The sequence below is a fragment of the Charadrius vociferus genome, unplaced genomic scaffold, assembly GCF_000708025.1.
Source record: "Charadrius vociferus isolate BGI_N301 unplaced genomic scaffold, ASM70802v2 scaffold758, whole genome shotgun sequence".
Taxonomy (NCBI): domain Eukaryota; kingdom Metazoa; phylum Chordata; class Aves; order Charadriiformes; family Charadriidae; genus Charadrius; species Charadrius vociferus.
The window spans coordinates 2,718,924-2,736,175 of NW_009649934.1; the positions used below are offsets into that span (position 1 = coordinate 2,718,924).

Consider the following 17,252-nt stretch of genomic DNA (forward strand, 5'->3'; position numbering starts at 1 on the left):
AGGAATGCCATCTAAGGGCAGCAGGAACACAAGCATTTGACAAAAAATGGAATTGTTATAGTCTTCAGATAGACAGATGGCAGGTGGAATTAATGGCACTTCCTGCAAAATTAAGATCTTTTTACCCCCTCCCCCCTTTCTTTTTTTTTTTTTTTTTTTAATTTTAAATACTTGAGAGTTATAAAAACAAACCCACAATGCATTCAAGCTGAGTGAAAGACAACTCCAATCCCAGGGAATCTTGCAAAATACACAGACCTAAGGAAGGTGAGCATTTGCCTTCGACGCATACAGCAGACACATATTTGACACTTTTACAATGTTCATGGTACATTTTATGCATTATGAAAGTAATTTACCTTAAGGGCTTCAAAAGTGAGCAGCACATCATTGGTTCGCTTCAAATCGATGTAGTACATCATCAGCTCCCTTGATCCCAGCTGCATAAAGATGGGTAGTAGCTGAGAAAAATAAAAAGGGGAGACTAGCTGAATGTTTCATGGGAAATAAAAGGCCTGGTTTGGTTTTTATTCTCTCAAACCCCCAATTTTCCCCTATTGGCAGATACCTGTTATGAGAGGTCAGTGGTAACCAGCTCCATCCATAGGAAGCAATAAAGGTTAACAGACCTCTTGTAATACATCTGCTGACTGCAGCAAGGTGCATGACAGCTGCCACACGGAAATCTTAAGACTCTCCTTCAAGTGCGGCTATGGCAAGTCCACACAGATACCACCCTGGAGATACGTTCCACCTTCCATCTGTGCAAAGACAACTACCCAACTGAACAGAAAAAAGAGGAGAGCAGGGCAACAAACCAAACCCCTTTGTGTAATTCTTTGTGTAACAGCTTTATATTACTAATTCCTATTTTTATATCCTATTATTGCTGGTATATGAAGCGATCCAGTCAGCATGCAGGGTATTAGGGGGATAATGGTTTCTTTTCCTCTCACAGAAGCAAGGCACACACACAACATGTATACCACAAAGCAAAACTGTGTTGCTTCATTCTATTTCAAATTAAGTTCAACCACCTAAAAGAAGATTAGACAGAGATAAAGGTGGCTTGCAGACCTATGCTAACTTGAGTTTTATAGTCAAAAAAAAAAAGGAAAAACACACTTTGGTAAATCTGACAGTGCCCAACTATTTTGTCCATGTAAGTAACAACAGCTCTAAAAAGCATCTGCATAACGTTGGCACTGCCATTTCTCATCAGAACTACTGCAGAGGTTATACAAACAACTTCATCTAGAATTTCAAGTTCATTATTTCCTCAGACTTTTCATTGCAGGAGTCTATCACATTCCCCAGAGAAAACAGGAAAAATACCTGTATTTCAAAGTGACTTGTCCTGTGTCATGTAAACAATCACAAAATTTAACAGAAACCAGGAATAAAATTCCTAGTGCCATGCTCCAACTACTAGACCACACACCTGCCAGATTCAGGTTTGAGTATTGCCTACCAAGTAATACTCAAACTAGCGACTTCATCAATCTGAAAGTCATCAACAACTCAGGAAGGATTACTGATCTTAACCATATCAGGAAATATCAGAGAGGGATACAACAGTTCTGCAAATTTTTCCCCACAATACCACTCATACTTTTGTCAGGAGAATTCAAGCACAGAGTGCTTGCTCCCACCTCCATATGCTCACCTCTTGGTACTCCCCTAAGGGAGTCAGGTACTGAAGAATTAGTCTCTGCTCTATGGCGGGAGTCAAAGGGTAAAGTGTATAATTAGTGCCAATCACCCACGGGGACATCTCTGACCAGCTGCTGTTGGACAGTTCAACAAACATCCGCTCTGGTTCCGAAGCGGAGAATCCCAGCTTTTGCTTGGCCTTCCGGAAGCCGTCTCTTTCATGCTGTTTCCCTGATTTGCTTTTCCTCAGTCCCCCATCATCTAGCTTTGTAGCAGAGTTTACCCTGCTACTGGTCTTGTGACCTGAATCAAGATGAAAGGAGATCTCCATATCACCAGGAACTTCCTCTTGCTCTCCATCTACTGCCATCTCCCCATAATCCATATCCACAGCCTCTTCATCTAGAGGCAGTAAAGGATCTGATGGCACTTTCCGAGGACTGGGACGCTTGTTTTCTTGTTTTGTAGTCATTTCAGTAACCTGTAACTCTCGTAGCCGTCGAAGCACCAAAGCCACCTGTTTCAGAAAAGAAGTATGCATGAGAAGACACTTTTTGTTTTGATCCTGCAGCTCACATCACCCACACTTTTTGTTGTTATCGTTATTCCACAGCATAAAGCATCAAGCATGCTGTGGTGTACATTCGCCCAGAGAAATAATGATTTCAAAGTGAATAAGAAGACTCCAATCCCTTTTGCTACAGCTACTTTAATTCTAAAATATCAGCACCTAGTCTCCTGCACGAGCAGGAAGTGGCTTGAAAGCCATTAAGAGCAGATGAGCTATATTAGTGCTAACAGAACCGCAGCCTGCACCATCCTGCCATCATCTCTGCCTAGCCTAGAATAAAGGCAACATTCCCTTTCAAAGCAGCAGCTTTTATACATTGCGGTTCCACAAAACCTAAGGTCATGCTTTTACTTTTAAAGGCCTTATCTGTGCAACAATTAGAATTCACCTATGCTTTAACACACTGTACACTATCCTGGGAGACAAATTTGCCTATCCTACCTTCTTCCAAAAGCCATCTTAATTGCTGATAAGCATCTGTCCTGGTTTCAGCTGGGGTAGAGTTAACTTTCTTTCTAGTAGTTGCTGTGTTTTCAGATTTGGTAGGAAAGGAATGTCAATAATGCATATTGGTTTAGTTGTTGCCAGGTGATGTTTATACTATTCAAGAACTTTTTTTCAGCTTCCCACAGAAGCTGAGAAGGAAAATAGACAGACTGATGGAATGGCCAATGCAATATTCCATACCATAGACATCATGCTTGGTATATAAATGGGGACTGGCTGGGGGGCTGGAATTCACGATCACCACTCAGAAGGAGCTGGGCAACCAATTCACCAGGTGGTGAGAGTGACTTGTGTTGTATTACTGTATTTTGTATAGTCTTTTACCATTATTATTATTGTTACATTTCCTTTACTATTATTGTTCTAGTAAACCGTCTTTATCTCAACCCACAAAGTTTTTTTCCCTTTCCTTCCTCTCCTTTTCTCCCTGCCCTTCTAGGGGAAGAGGGAGAACTGTGTGAGCAGCTGCATGGTCCTGGCTGCTGGCTGAGGTTAAACTATGACAATTTCGTACAGAATCAACACTAAACTGGTGAACGAATTAGAATAGAAGTGGATGCAATTTCGTATTAAGTTGTCCCCATGTTGATTTACCTTTCATTTTAAAATCCCTGCCTGGTACATAAATCACAACATGCAATAGTTACAGATGTAAAGCTTCTCAAAATTTGTCTTTAAGGAAGCTATGAATGAGTCCCATTAAAAAGTATAGTATTTGCCTTCTTCAGTTTCCATTGGTATTTTTAACACAACTGGTACAACAGAATAATCAGGCTGCATGCCCCAGCCTCAGCAAATGCACGGTCAAGAAAGGATAACTGCCCTTTAAAAAAACAAAAACGACCAAGAGATCATTACCAATTGTGAGTTCTCGTCCCTGTAATTTGCAGCAATATCTTGGTTTTCCATGGCTCCTCCTAATAGCCCCGTTGCGTATGTCCTTAGTGGCTGATCAGCCTCTCGTGCCCACTTAAAGAGATTTTCAACTATGCCTTCCTAGAATGAAGGAATGAAGAAAATAAGAAAGCAAATCCAACAGTTATATTTCATTTTTAACTTCTCAGTCACAGTGAAAGCATCTGTCATTAACAATTCTCCCTATCTTTAGGAATGACTAGGCTAGATTTCCTACCAAACATGTAATGAATCAAAAATATCTGGAACCAAAAAAAAGAAATAAATCTAACATTTTAAGCTGCATAAAACTATTCCCAGGCATCAGATATCTGGAATCAGGATTTGCACACCTGTAAAGGTCTTCTGAAGTGTCCAGTCAACCTACTGCCTAGGAAGTAGCAAAACACTACAGATACATATCAAATAGTCAAAACAAACAAGCCCAAAGCTCCTGTCAGTTTCACGAATGTAATTCTCCATCATTTTAATACATTTCAAAGACACAATGTTGAGCTTACACCAAGTAGAATGGAATTTGACTAAATTTTTTTATATTTTACTAAGAGCTTACTAGGGCTAAATTGAAAGATCACTTAAATAAGCAAGCTACCTGGTTTACACTAACAACTACTCACCAAAAGAACAATTCTCAACATAGTCAGAAATCCATAATGTTTGGAGAAGAGAGAAATGCATACAAGTATACCAATCCGTACACATGAAAATCTTAATGTTAAATATGGTTAATATTTTTAATAGTAACAAAATCAGCAGTGTTTGAACACTGCCAGGCAACTTTTCTTTACAAGGCTGGACAACTGTTAATTAAAAATTAAAACAATCAAGTAAAAAGACAATGGTTTAGAATGAAAGATACAATTTTTTCCTTCAAATCACTACAGGATTTTGAAACATCATAGAACCATAGAATGGTTTAGGTTGGAAGGGACCTTTAAAGATCACCTAGTTTCAACTCCCCTACTATGGGCAGGGACACCTCCCACTAGACCAGATTGCTCCAAGCCCCATCCAGCCCGGCCTTGATCGCCTCCAGGGATTGAGCCTTCACAACTTCCCTGGGCAACTTGTTTCAGTGCCTCACCACATTCATACAACACCACATCATTATCATGACAGGGGTCTTGCACATAATTTGAATCATAGGTACAATACAATAAAAGACCGGCTAAAACTAATAATGAATAGACATACATTTCAATGAGAACTCTCAGCTTACAGATATTTAAAGAGTTGCCTGTTACATATTTAAAGAAAATTGTATTATTATTTAAATGCTCTTATGTCATAAAAAAACCCAAACAAACAAAAAACAACTAGATGTGAAATACCTTGGCCGCTAGAGGACCTCTTTATGACCAGAACAGTACCCTCTTCACAGGAATTTGTGAGCTATTCTAAAGACTCCTACATAAGGACCCCAAACAGAACTCTATGTATTCTCAAGTCACAAGAAAAAACGTTCTTAAGTGTGAGACTTAATTTAATTTCAATTTACAGAAAGATAAAAAAAAAAACTGAAAAAAAAAAGCTATATCTTTCACAAATAGGGAAGTATTGTTTTACTTTTAACTTTTTTCGATCAAAGCCTCACAGCATTACTCATCTTTGGACAGATCACAAAGATCTCAAATTAAATTCAGTCCTTCACAAAGGGAGCACATTATTCTTTCCTTCATATCCATATTTCCAATAGTAAAGAAACTAATTTGGAACTTTTATAAAAAGCACTACCTGATTTCCAAACTTAAAAAATCACTACATCAATTTTTACAGATGAGGAAATTGGGGCTCAGGAGCGAAACGAACTTTCTCCTCACTTTCAACCCTCTGTGCATTCCTTCAGAAAACCACATTTGTCAACATACAGAAGTCTGATTCAGCTGTCCATCACAGTTCCAGATAATCCCCACAAAGCATGTGGATTTTAGACTGCTTAGTTAAAGTATGACTTGCTTATCACTTAGCTCTAATAATGCTATCGCTCTGCTGTAGCTGGGGATTACTGGCTAAGACTCCTGCTGCAAGTCCTCACATTCTATACAGCCTCCTCCATTCACAGGTCTATGAAGTAACAATTCAAAGTAAAACATCTCCCAAAACATCACATTAAGTTCCAGCTCCTGTGTTTGCATCAGTCCCATTATACCTTACAAGCTGTGAAATACCCAAGATTTGATCAGCTGAACAAGCCAACATCAAAAAGCCCCAAACCATTAGTAAGATCGAATAGATTGTCTCCCAGAGACAGGATTTCAATATCGCTTTTTACTGGTTTCTCCTGTGGGAAGAAATGTTGGAGTACATAATGCACCAAGCTTAAAACCCAAGCCTTAGTATAAATGATACCTTTTCCTGAAAAACAACAGCTGTTTCCAGTCCCGGCATGATATCCAGAAGAAGTCGGCAGGCAGCAGTGTTTAATGGAGGTTCTCTGCTTGTCATCACATAAGCATTCACTAGCTAGAGAAGATCAGGCAAAGCATTGGTTTGAAATTCAACTCTGACCAAAACCAGTGCAGTGAAAGCCTTACAACTCTCACAGCGGCAAAATGATAAAGTAAGAAATGTCAGTATGCAAGCCCTGGATCTAAAGATGACTAGCCTTTAACCTGCTCCCTCCAGTGCCTCACAAGTTGAAATTACTTTTCAGAGAAACAGAATTCCCATCTGATCTGCTGTTCACTGACTAAATATCTATCTTGCATTGATTTGTAAAGACAAATGCCTAAAAAAAGCCTGTATGACAGTGCAAACATGAAAAGGTAATAGCTGAAAAAAACCTAACATAAAAAATGCACATTTTTAATGGCATCTATGTTTGCTAATCACTTGCAGTTTAAGACCGAAAGCTACATGCAAGCAATCTGTCAGAATCCTCACAGCAACGTGTACACAGGTGCTTGCAGGAAAGTGAGAGCAAGAAAAATTCTAGCTATTAACTCATGTTAGAGTATAGTAATGCAAGAGGAAAGCCAGACTCTCGCCTCTTAATCCTCTGCCTGAGTCTTCTAGAGCTGACATACTCCACTGCTCCTACTGGCAGTCCAGCATTTCCAAGTAGTCAGAGACAAGGCATTGGAATTAGTGGTATTAATTTCCATTACAGAAATCAATTATGCTTTTAAACTTGTATTAGAGGAGCTACATTTTCTTTATAGAGAGTGATCAACCTTGAGACAAAACAATTCAATTGTTACTACACATATTCCAGCACTCCTGAACAGCTCGTGAACTCCCCTTTGTTTGAGTCGCTTTAACAGTGGCAAATGAGTCACGCTTAAACCCGTTTTAAAAGCCACTGCTATGGAAGACATAGTCCCTATACCAGTAAAATAAATAGTAAATAAATACTGAGGTCAACCAGCACAGAGTAAACAAGAACCATAACAAGGTGTGAGGAATTGGATACAGTTCTCAGAGCAAACCTACCGCATTCATAAAATCATCATTCTTGAAAAGTATCCTCAGTAAGTGACCAAGCATGCACTCTGGGTCTGCCCGACCTGTGGGAGAAATAGGAAAAGACTTATCTACCTACCTCAAGATGTCAAGATTAATACTGAACTGCTATCTTTAAACTGACTGTGGAATACTCTACTTAGCAGGACCTTTCTCAGAAGAAAAATTACAGAAGAAATCATATGAATTACTCACTGACTTAACATTTTTTCTAGCAGGCATTACCTCCCTAGAATTCCTACCAGTCAAAGCACAACACATTCTAGTGGTCCAATAGTATTGACCTGTCATTTTTGTAGACAGTGAAGATGCAGACGCCATCTGCAGTAACTTGGAAATAAGTCATCTCCACAAAAAAATAATCTAAGGATAACAAGATAAAAAGCATCAGTGGCTGTATGTAACTATTCTAAAGCACTGCACTTAACTGCAAATTCAAGATAATCTGAGACATACTGTCTTCTCTGTCCATCTAACATCTGCTACTTCACATTAACTACAACTTGTTAATGTGATCATACCTTTATGCCATAAATCAGCCTCTGAAACACTCTTCCAAAACTCTACCCAGGGCCTCAAAATCTTGCAGCAAACATCAAAACTGTCAGATATCAGCACTACAGAACACAATTACCCATTGCAAAAGCTGTATCAGACCTTGACCAGCAGCTTTAGCATTCAGGCTAAAAATTGCTTACTCTTAAATATGAATCACCAGGTACATATTGTGACAGAGTTGGTGCTGCCAAAACCATTCAGAACATCTTACCTGGGTGTCTGTCATCAAATGGGTCTGGATCCCCTTTGCGGTACTCTTCAGTCTCCTTCTCAATCAGCTCGGACATTCTGCAGAAGGAACGACAACAGATGAGCAGAATTCACACTCGGTCTTCTCCTAGTACACAGCTCCTCACAATAGCCTATCTGTCAAAGTACTATAAAACAGCTCATCAACTTCCATTTGAATAGTATTCAGTGCCACCAGAGGATTTCAGACTGTTCACAATGGAGGGGTGAGAAAAAAGACTTGCCTCTAATCTCATCCTCCACACCATGCTCCAAAACACACCAAACCCATATCAATGTCCCAGCGATGCACAAGCATGATGCTCTGGAGAGGCCAATACCTTTCATTTACTCATGTTAGAATCATGGTGATGTTCTACGACACATACTGTAGAAAACTAGAGTAAATAAAGGGCTTGAGTAGTACTTGTCACCATCACATAGTCTTTCTTTTGCAGTACATTCAGTAAGTTCTGAACAGGTGACTTGGTTCTCCTTCCTACTCATTCTGTGCAGGGGCAGCCGCTCAAACTGCCTACGCATTATTCTGTTATTTTTGCATATTAAATTTTAATAATATTGTGTAATAATAAAAGCATTTAATATTTAATAAAGTATTGTGTAATCGCTATTCAGCTTATCCCATCAGCTCCATCAAAGCTCAACTTTTTAGCACGTGTCAGTTACCACAATGGGTAAGACAAGCAAAAACTCAGTAAGCTCCGATAGACCTTCAAAATACATTAAATGCTCCTCTGTATCAGACAAAAATTGAAGGTTGTTTTAAAGTTACACCTTCCCCTAAACTGAGAAGCAGCCTCAGCAGACACAAGAAATCCTATGCTCTAATTTCACTCAGGGAGTAAGGGAATGAACTAGTATTTTTACTCAAACAAAATCAAGATGATCTGATGTTCAAGCAATAGTGTCACAGTCATCCACTTTCTCCATGAAGTGTTACAGCAGAAATCTATGCAGTTTGAGGTGAAATAAAGAGTAGCATTCAAAAAGCATTAGCAAATTACACCTTATTTCCCTGGTATAAAACCTCACTCCCTCCCCTCGACTGTGGTCTAGAGTAGGGTGCAGAACCTATGTGCTGCACAGCATTTTAAAACAAGGTCTTAATACCTCACGGTAGAGATCTAGGCAGAATTACATGGAAGGGAAAACTGCTGGAAGGCTGCAGTAATCCCTGGAAAAATATTTGTCTTTTGCAGGGGATTTCCCTTACAGAATGCCACTGACTTCTGCTCCATTCCTGTTATTTTCCAGAAAATATCCTGTGTTCCCAGGGACAATTAGAGGCAAAAACGTACTTAGTTCTGCCTCTGTGAACTACACTGACTTGCCAGTATGACAGAGGATGACGTTATGAAGCCTGCCCAGACTGCAGGAACAGCAAATTAGCTTATCAGGAACGAGCAGAGAACTTTCCTGCTTGTCTCTGATCTGACAATTACCTTTCAGCAAACTGTTTATCCTGTGGGGTTCCAATATTTACTTTTAGTAAGCCTGAATGTGAAGAGATGCAAATTATGTCCCTTGCTAACAGGTGGCACAGCTTGAGCTCTCATGAATTTCTGGCAAAAGCAAGTTACTTAAATACTCCACTGCCAGCTTCTCATTTTTTTCCATGAGAACTAATAGCTTGAGGGGTGCCTGCTGACAGACAACGGGGACAACTGGAGTTGAGAAGCTGCACCCTAGACTTGTCAGGTCTTTCTAGGTGATAATCAGCAGTTTGATTATGTGCCAGAAAGGACAGACAAGCAGCATGGAAAGTGAGCATAACATTCTCATCAGTCCATCCTGTTTAGGTAGGCAGCCAAACAGCATGCCAGCTGAAGCTGCCGAGTGGTTTCAAGGGATGACAACATTATCACAGCCTAGATGAAACAGGGACGTGAATCACCAATTACAGGTTTTTTGGAGACAATTAGTCACAATTATTTGACAAAAATAAAATCACTACATCTTTAAAATTGACTTCCAAAAAGAAAAGAAAAAAAGCAAGCTTGCTTGTAATACCCTTCCTTTAACTAATGCATACAAAGGTGGTTTGTGAAGCCACTTGGATGAATCTATCAGATCAACAGTTTTGTCAATTCTCAGTTGAAGCAATAGGAGAGTCAAATAACTAACAAAGCTCATTCCTGCCTCATAATATTGCCACGTAGTACACAAGGCTTTAACAAAAATCAACTCACAAAACCACTAAACTTTTATTCAGGTTTCAAGATTTCCTTTGTTCAATTGGCATTATACTGGTTCTCTAGCCACTTCAGAGTTTGCAGACAAGATCTAGGTTTTACATGGGGGTAGGAGTTCTTTCCCCCCACCTCTATTTTTTTCCCCTCTTTTACAATGGTCTTCGCAGTCATGTTTGAAAAGCTAGTCAGATCATCATTTTCATTTGCCACAAACTGAGCTGTTCTTGTCCTATTACTGTTGAAACACTCAGTAATGCACTCTCACATACGCCGCCTCAGCACCACATTTAACAGGCCCCCATCCACACAGGGAAGTTCTCTTCCATTTAGCTCAGAAGGCGGAAGGAAGTAGAAAAACGTCACTCACCAACAAGCATGACCACAGCTTCCTCTGCCTTAAGTCTAAAACAATATGCAAGGGCACTATTCTGCCTCAGGACATGAGCTAACAAAAGGTCCAGTTGGTGAGGATTCCTACCATCTCTTCCAGCAAATTCTTTTAAATCTATGCTGTACTTAAAACCCTCTACTCCAGACAGACATATGGCTTTCACTGATACCTGAAGCACTGTAAATCCAACTTCTATCACAGCCAGTAGATCCCCTTGCTACCTATCTTAAATAAATCTCTATTATCTCCACTAAAGCCAAAATACCCAAGTTTCACCATCTATATCTACTCTGCCTGCCACACAGAAACCTTGGAGAATGAAAAGAGAGTTATCAGACTTGTCTGGGCATAAATAACGTAGGGAACTCAAGGAGCCGAGTGGGAGCAAGAAGTGCCAGACTGCTATAAACACAAGAAGACATGTTTAATTCAAATTTCTTTAAATTTCTTAGAATATAGTAAGTTTCTGCTGTTTATGCCTGCAAGAAAAAGTCTTGAAATAGCACATATGTTTCCTTCAAGACACAAATCAGACAATACACAGAGATACACCGAAACATGTCTCATGATTTTCAAGAGACCTACTCATTTTCAAGTGTTTAGGATTGGCATTCTGCTGCTCATCTCCCTCTTCTGTGCTGCTATTTTTGAAACATAGGAAGAACAGCAAAAAAGTTGTGCCCGCTAGGTGAGGCACGGCACAGATCTGTGCAAAGAAGCTCCACCAGATTCCTCCACCACATTTCCACCCAGTGCCAGCTCAGAATCTGTGTACTGACTTGTCTGACCCAACAACACGGAGCAGTACAGTACAGAAACCTGGACTGCTCTTGATGTACAAGTGCAATAGGTCCTTCTGCGTATACTAGGCAGGCCACAGGTCAGCCAGCAGAGGCGTGAGAAGAAATTGGGTGGAATTTCTGTGCATCTCCTGTTAAAGCAAAAGTAATATCAGTTTACCCAAGAGAGGCCTGGCTTGGGAAACCACAAATGCAATTGACAATTCAAATGTTTCTCTTGTAATAGAAGATGTCTTACAATTAATGGTGTTACTAGTACCTACACATCTCCTAAAAATAAGTTATTGCTCCAGGGAATATTTTTCTCACACATACAATACAATGCCAGTCAATGAACATCCAGTTTAAAAAAAATTAATCAAGTTTTAAAATTTCACTTAAAACATGCCCTGTGAGCTTCAATAAAATCTTCTCAATATATAATCCCCTTGATTCATCCAAGAAGTCGCTCTCATCCTTTGATTTAGTCTGACCAACATTACTACAATCACAAACCCCACACCACCACTCTGATGGAACAACATTCTCATAGCTTTCAATCTTGATCAGAGTTCTACAAGCTTCAGGTGAAGATACCAAAGTTATTTGAACTATTTAATGATTCCTCTGACTTCTATTATTTCAGAGAATGAAATTCATGTTTTAGAGACAGTCTGTGTAAGATCTTTGCAATATAAATTTCTTACCAAAAATTATGCATGTTTAAATAACACACTTCCGGTTCAACTTCCAGACCAAGAAAATGAATTACCAATGGGTAATCAGGTATGTAAAAACCTCAAGCAAAAACATGGTAAAAGCTGCTGTCAAGTAATTTCATATATTCAAATTTAGGAATTCATTTAATAGATCTTACCTCGTGAGAATAGGAACCATGTCTTGCCCACTGCCATGTTCTTTCTCCCATTGCTCAAGCAAAGCAGTGAGCTCAGCCTTGGAGTCCACATGCCCGGATCCTGAAGTCATGGCTTAGCCTAAGGCAGAGGTAGCAAGGAGAAAAAAAAACAAAAAAACCACACCTGAAAAATGAGCAAGAAATCCCACATTGAAATAATATAAATCCAAGATTACAAGTCGTTTGGAAGAGGCAAGTAAATACTCAGCAAAGAGTGAGAACGAGAAGATTATGTGACAGAATACTGCTGAACTTCACTTTAAAAGTTTGAAGTTTCTTTTTCTTTTTCATCCTTTGCCTACAGAATAAAGAACATGTGCACACTTTGAACACAAGTCTTAACTGGTGTATGACAACTCTGACCATGATGGGAAGCATGCACACCTAACCACAAGTGTATTCAGTGCTGAAGCTTTTTAAAACCCTACCTCAATTCCATGCGCAGACCTGAGTTAGTCCTTTGCTGTTGCTCAGGGATTTACTCAAGAAACAACAAAGCTAGGGCAGCAAGATTATGATCAGTGTCATTATTCCAGTTTAACACCCTCCAGACAGTTGTGAAAGTGCCAAGAATCATATTAGCTTCATGCTGCCAAGGAGGCAGAAGGTGGTGGCTCCAAGCAGCTGCGGGCAGTGGAAGGAGCACCAAAAGAGCGGTAGTTGGGAAACAGAGCAGGTTGCTGCATCACTACTTCTTCAAGGCTTCCAAAAATAGTCAGTGGCTCGAGTAAGAAGAAGAATGATCACAGGAGGCAGCACTGGAGCAATTCCTTCAGGTTTATCAGCCTTTGCTTGCAAGAGAGCAGCTGACAAAAGATCTGTGTTCCCATCCTCAAGAGTGAGAACCCCCTACAGTACTGAGTGACTTGTTAAGGTACCATTTAATATCATTTAATGAAGGGAACTATCACTCTAGATTCTGTTTAAGCCTCTAAATTTCGAGGTGTCAATTTTTGTCAGTCTGATAACAATCTACTAGAAATATCAACAGACCAAACTAGAACACAATCTGTCTCAAAACACTGCCATGCCCTTCGTTTCCAATCTGACAGACTGTGATTGCTATGAAGAGTTGTAACTTTTGGAGGAAGGAACACCAAATCTTAATTTATAAATTGACTTTGTATTGGAGATGGGGGGGGAGAAATCAAAGCAAAATAAATTCCTTCACATCCAAAAATGCACAAAAGTTTCCAGCATTTCATTAGCCATAACATGGCCAATATCCATCTGCCATGAGATTAAATAACCATTTGTCATAACTGACCCAGAGAAAGAACCTTCCAAAACAATGTTAAAACCAGATACTTTTAATTAAGACAGTGACAAACACATCAACTCCTGAAATAGATGTTCAGGAATCAGCCAAATGACAGACTATAAAGGGAGCCATAGGTCAACATAGATTACATTCTGAAATTCATTCTGAAAAACATTGCCATCTTTAACTGAGTGCTGGATACCTCTAATTTGCTTGAAACCCTTTCTCATTCAGGGAATGGATAAGCAACCCTACAGCTCTCCCTCCTGTCTCATAGCTGCTTCTGAATTTAATGTATTGTGACTGGTTAGTTAAATGGGAGACAAGTGAAGATCACCCGGCTGAAGATGAAACTGGCAGAAACAGCCCAAAATTCATCACCCAAAGACTCTGGAAAAATAAACCTGCATGTACAAGACACCCAGTCTGAAGAACACCATTTTGATAAGTAATACATGAAATGAGCATATGCTAACAAAAAACCTACCTAAGCATAAAGAAAGATGATGTTTTCTAAATGACAAGTAATTATGATTTTATCTAGAGCATTCATTATTCATTCATCACAGAACTAGACTGGGAAATTTGATGCAAATGCATAAATTGCTTTGGAAAAAACACTACCTAAATGCAGGCAACAAAACATAATGAGATTGTATACACACACACCCCAAAACACCTTTGAAAAGGAAAACTATTCCAGGCTCATAAAGCTCCATTCCCTTTTTCATTAACTGAACAACACTTGCCAGCAGCACTTCTGAGCTTTTAAATATCATAGATAAACATTCAGACAAATCTACTCTGAGCCTCAGAATTCAAGTGCTGTAACGGTACCTGCATTCAACCATTTCAGACATCTCCACCTCCATTCTATAACTAAGGGATACAGAAAAAAGTGCTTTGTGACCTCAGAGCTTGCACAGGCCCTGTACAGGCTCTACTGCAACCTGAAGATAGTTTACTTCCCCTAACAACCCTTAATTATTCCAGCTAGAAAATAAGAAAAGTCCAGCAATACCTGCAACAGGTCAACAAAGTTCCAGTCAGGAACACCACAGGAATGGCTTACATTGCCCTCTGCGACACCCGGTGCTATACCACAACTAAATGAAAGCAGAAAAATCCCAGCTGTCCCTAAATCCCAGAGTACTACCTCACTTAAAGCACATTACGGATCTAAATAATTACTGCTGACACACAATTATTTTCCTGAAATAAAGTTAAAACATAAAAATGCCACCCTTTCTATAGGTACACAACAATGAAATTAAACGCCTCTCCAAGGCATCTCATCTATTCCGAACACTTATCCCTCCCCCAACCTATTCAAATAAATTTGACTACTCTACCCGGCACTGCAAAGAGCAGCAACAACAAAAATTACCTCAAAGCATCTACTTCCACAGTTCTCATACTAATGCATGTTAGCAGTAAAATATATATGCATGGAATATCATGGCAGGTGAGTGACTTTTTAAATACAACCACCAACGCAATTCCTACTGCGCTCACTTTTTTCAAGGATTCCATCTTAAATCAAAGTGAATAACTCTGCAGAAAGGACAAGATCATAAACAGTATGAACTGAACTGTAACTGTCAGAAATGTACCCAGCCTGTTGGAGAGGCAGGCCTGTGAGAGCAACTCTGACTTTCACTATTTCCCTTGGACAAACTGGTGAGCAAATTTAAACTGCGCTGCAGGAACTAGCAGAACAGGGGGCAGCTATCTCATAGTGGATTTAATCCGGTGAGGGGGTAATTTTTTTTTAATAAGTTTTGAACTTATCATGGCCTACAACAGATTTCAATTATAATATCTAATAAGCTAAGGAATGGAATTTTTTTTCCCCAAACATTGCCAAAATATCATATTTAGAATCAACAGAACTGGTATAAATAAAACATAAAGGATGTACTCAAAGGAACTGACTTTGAAAGACAAGTATTTACAACCTTAACTATCACTCACTATGAACATTCCCATTGAAAATCCACATACACGTGTCAGCACACAGTGGTATATGCAGCATTGCTTTAATATTAAACACTACTTAGTATTCCAATATCATAGCAAAGGTTCTGTGAGCATTCTACTCTTCTGAACTTAGATGTAAAAATTTGACAGAAAAGGGAAGCATTCAGACACAAATACCTAGAAGTCCCCACATGTTTTTTAAATCTGAAGACACCTTACTGCTTGCGTCACTTAGTCAGACACCTCTGAACAACAAAGAAATACAAGTCCCGCTGACCTCTAACTGCAAACCTTGATAAGAGCACGGTATAGTTCAAGCAATTCAGCTTCACCCTTTCGTTCCTTGACATATTTGAGCATCACACCGACTGCAACACTACTGCAGGTCATTCACTTATTGATTTTGTGTTGTGTTCATGAAAAGGATTATGAGGTTCCAAACACACTGACTTAAATACAGATATGCATTTTAAAGTATGAAACCACTTAAGTGAAAACAAATCTATTTGTAACATCTGAAATCCAACAATTTGGTTACTTGGGAAATAAGTGCATAATCCGTACCTTAACAATTCCAATGGAAAATTAAAGAGCTACATAACAAAAACAAAAATCATATCTTTAGGGAAAAAAGCAATCAATTTTAATCAACTTTGTAGGAAGATTGCACATTTGAATTCGTATGTGGACAAAAATTACAAGAGGATTTGCACATCCCCATGTATAGAGCCAACTCAAATTCTAATAACTACACTTTGACCGAGCTTAAATAATAATGTTCCATATTGTTCCTATACATGACTCTAAGTATGGCTGAGGACATAATGTAGACAAGTCTAACATAATAGTATAACCCCATAAGGGAAAATTAAGAACTCGTGAGTTGGAATCTAGTTAAACACATAGCAAGCAAGTCAGCAAATCTGTATGTTCTTCCATATTTATGTTTTAACACAAAGAATTATTTACTCAAAAATAAAAATGTCCCTCTCATCACAGTTATTCTTTAAATGGATGAGAGATACCAGACAGCTATTAGCCTAAACCTGTTGAGTCTGAAACAACCATGCCAAAGTTAATGCAGAAGCATAATGAACTGTCAACACTGAAGTTCACTTGTGGAAGAAAGCATGCCACAAAATAACAAAATCTCTGCAATCTATGGAGGAAAAAATCATGTTTTGGTATCATACATGAGGGACGTCCTCATTTGTTCGACTTCCCACTTTAACCCCTGGCAGAACTCCAATTTGGTGGTTACTACAGAACGTATTCCTAATGTTGCTTTAGATCTTTGTTTAAAAATTCACCATTTTTTTACAGTCAGAATATTTTTAAGGCCAGGGAAAACCACGAAGCTATTTAGTTTCCTGGAATTTCTGCTTTTACACAACAAACCTGGAACTACATGCTGATCTGCCAGGCCAAGCACTAAAAAAAAAAAAAAAAACAAAAACAAAAACAAACCAACAAAAAAGGAACAAACTTCTGCTGTTTACAAAGGACAGTACAAAAACAACGCTCCGTTGCAACATCCATTCCTTCTTTCTACGGCTGGAAAGAAAACGGAGGGCCCTACCTCCCCAGAGGAGCACGGAGAGCGGCTCCAGCGAGCGCAGCTCATGACAGCTCTGGCGGGGTCTCCCAGGGCAGCACGCCCCCCGCCTGCAGGCACCGGCCGCCGGGGCCCAACGGGAGGAACGGCCGGCGCTGCCCGTTCCAACCGAAGGTTTAAAGGTTAGCTAAGGCGAGGCGGGACCCCCGCTAAGCCGGAGACCCTCCCTTCCCGAGCAGGCCCGGCAAAGCCCCGCTGCAGGA

The 17,252-nt window shown here is 39.5% G+C and overlaps 1 protein-coding gene across 1 annotated transcript in view; it reads right to left on the reverse strand.

Moving 5' to 3' along the window:
- Window positions 1-12,266, reverse strand: part of VPRBP (Vpr (HIV-1) binding protein) — a 48,283-nt gene extending 36,017 nt beyond the window's left edge. The window contains exons 1-7 of the mRNA XM_009891260.1: window positions 12,155-12,266; window positions 7,878-7,954; window positions 7,079-7,152; window positions 5,996-6,109; window positions 3,590-3,727; window positions 1,667-2,170; window positions 360-461 (exon numbers count right to left, since the gene is read on the reverse strand). Coding sequence (XP_009889562.1) covers window positions 360-461; window positions 1,667-2,170; window positions 3,590-3,727; window positions 5,996-6,109; window positions 7,079-7,152; window positions 7,878-7,954; window positions 12,155-12,264 — 1,119 coding nt within the window. The 5' untranslated portion in view covers window positions 12,265-12,266. The remainder of the gene's footprint in view (window positions 1-359; window positions 462-1,666; window positions 2,171-3,589; window positions 3,728-5,995; window positions 6,110-7,078; window positions 7,153-7,877; window positions 7,955-12,154) is intronic.
- Window positions 12,267-17,252: the final 4,986 nt, after the last annotated feature.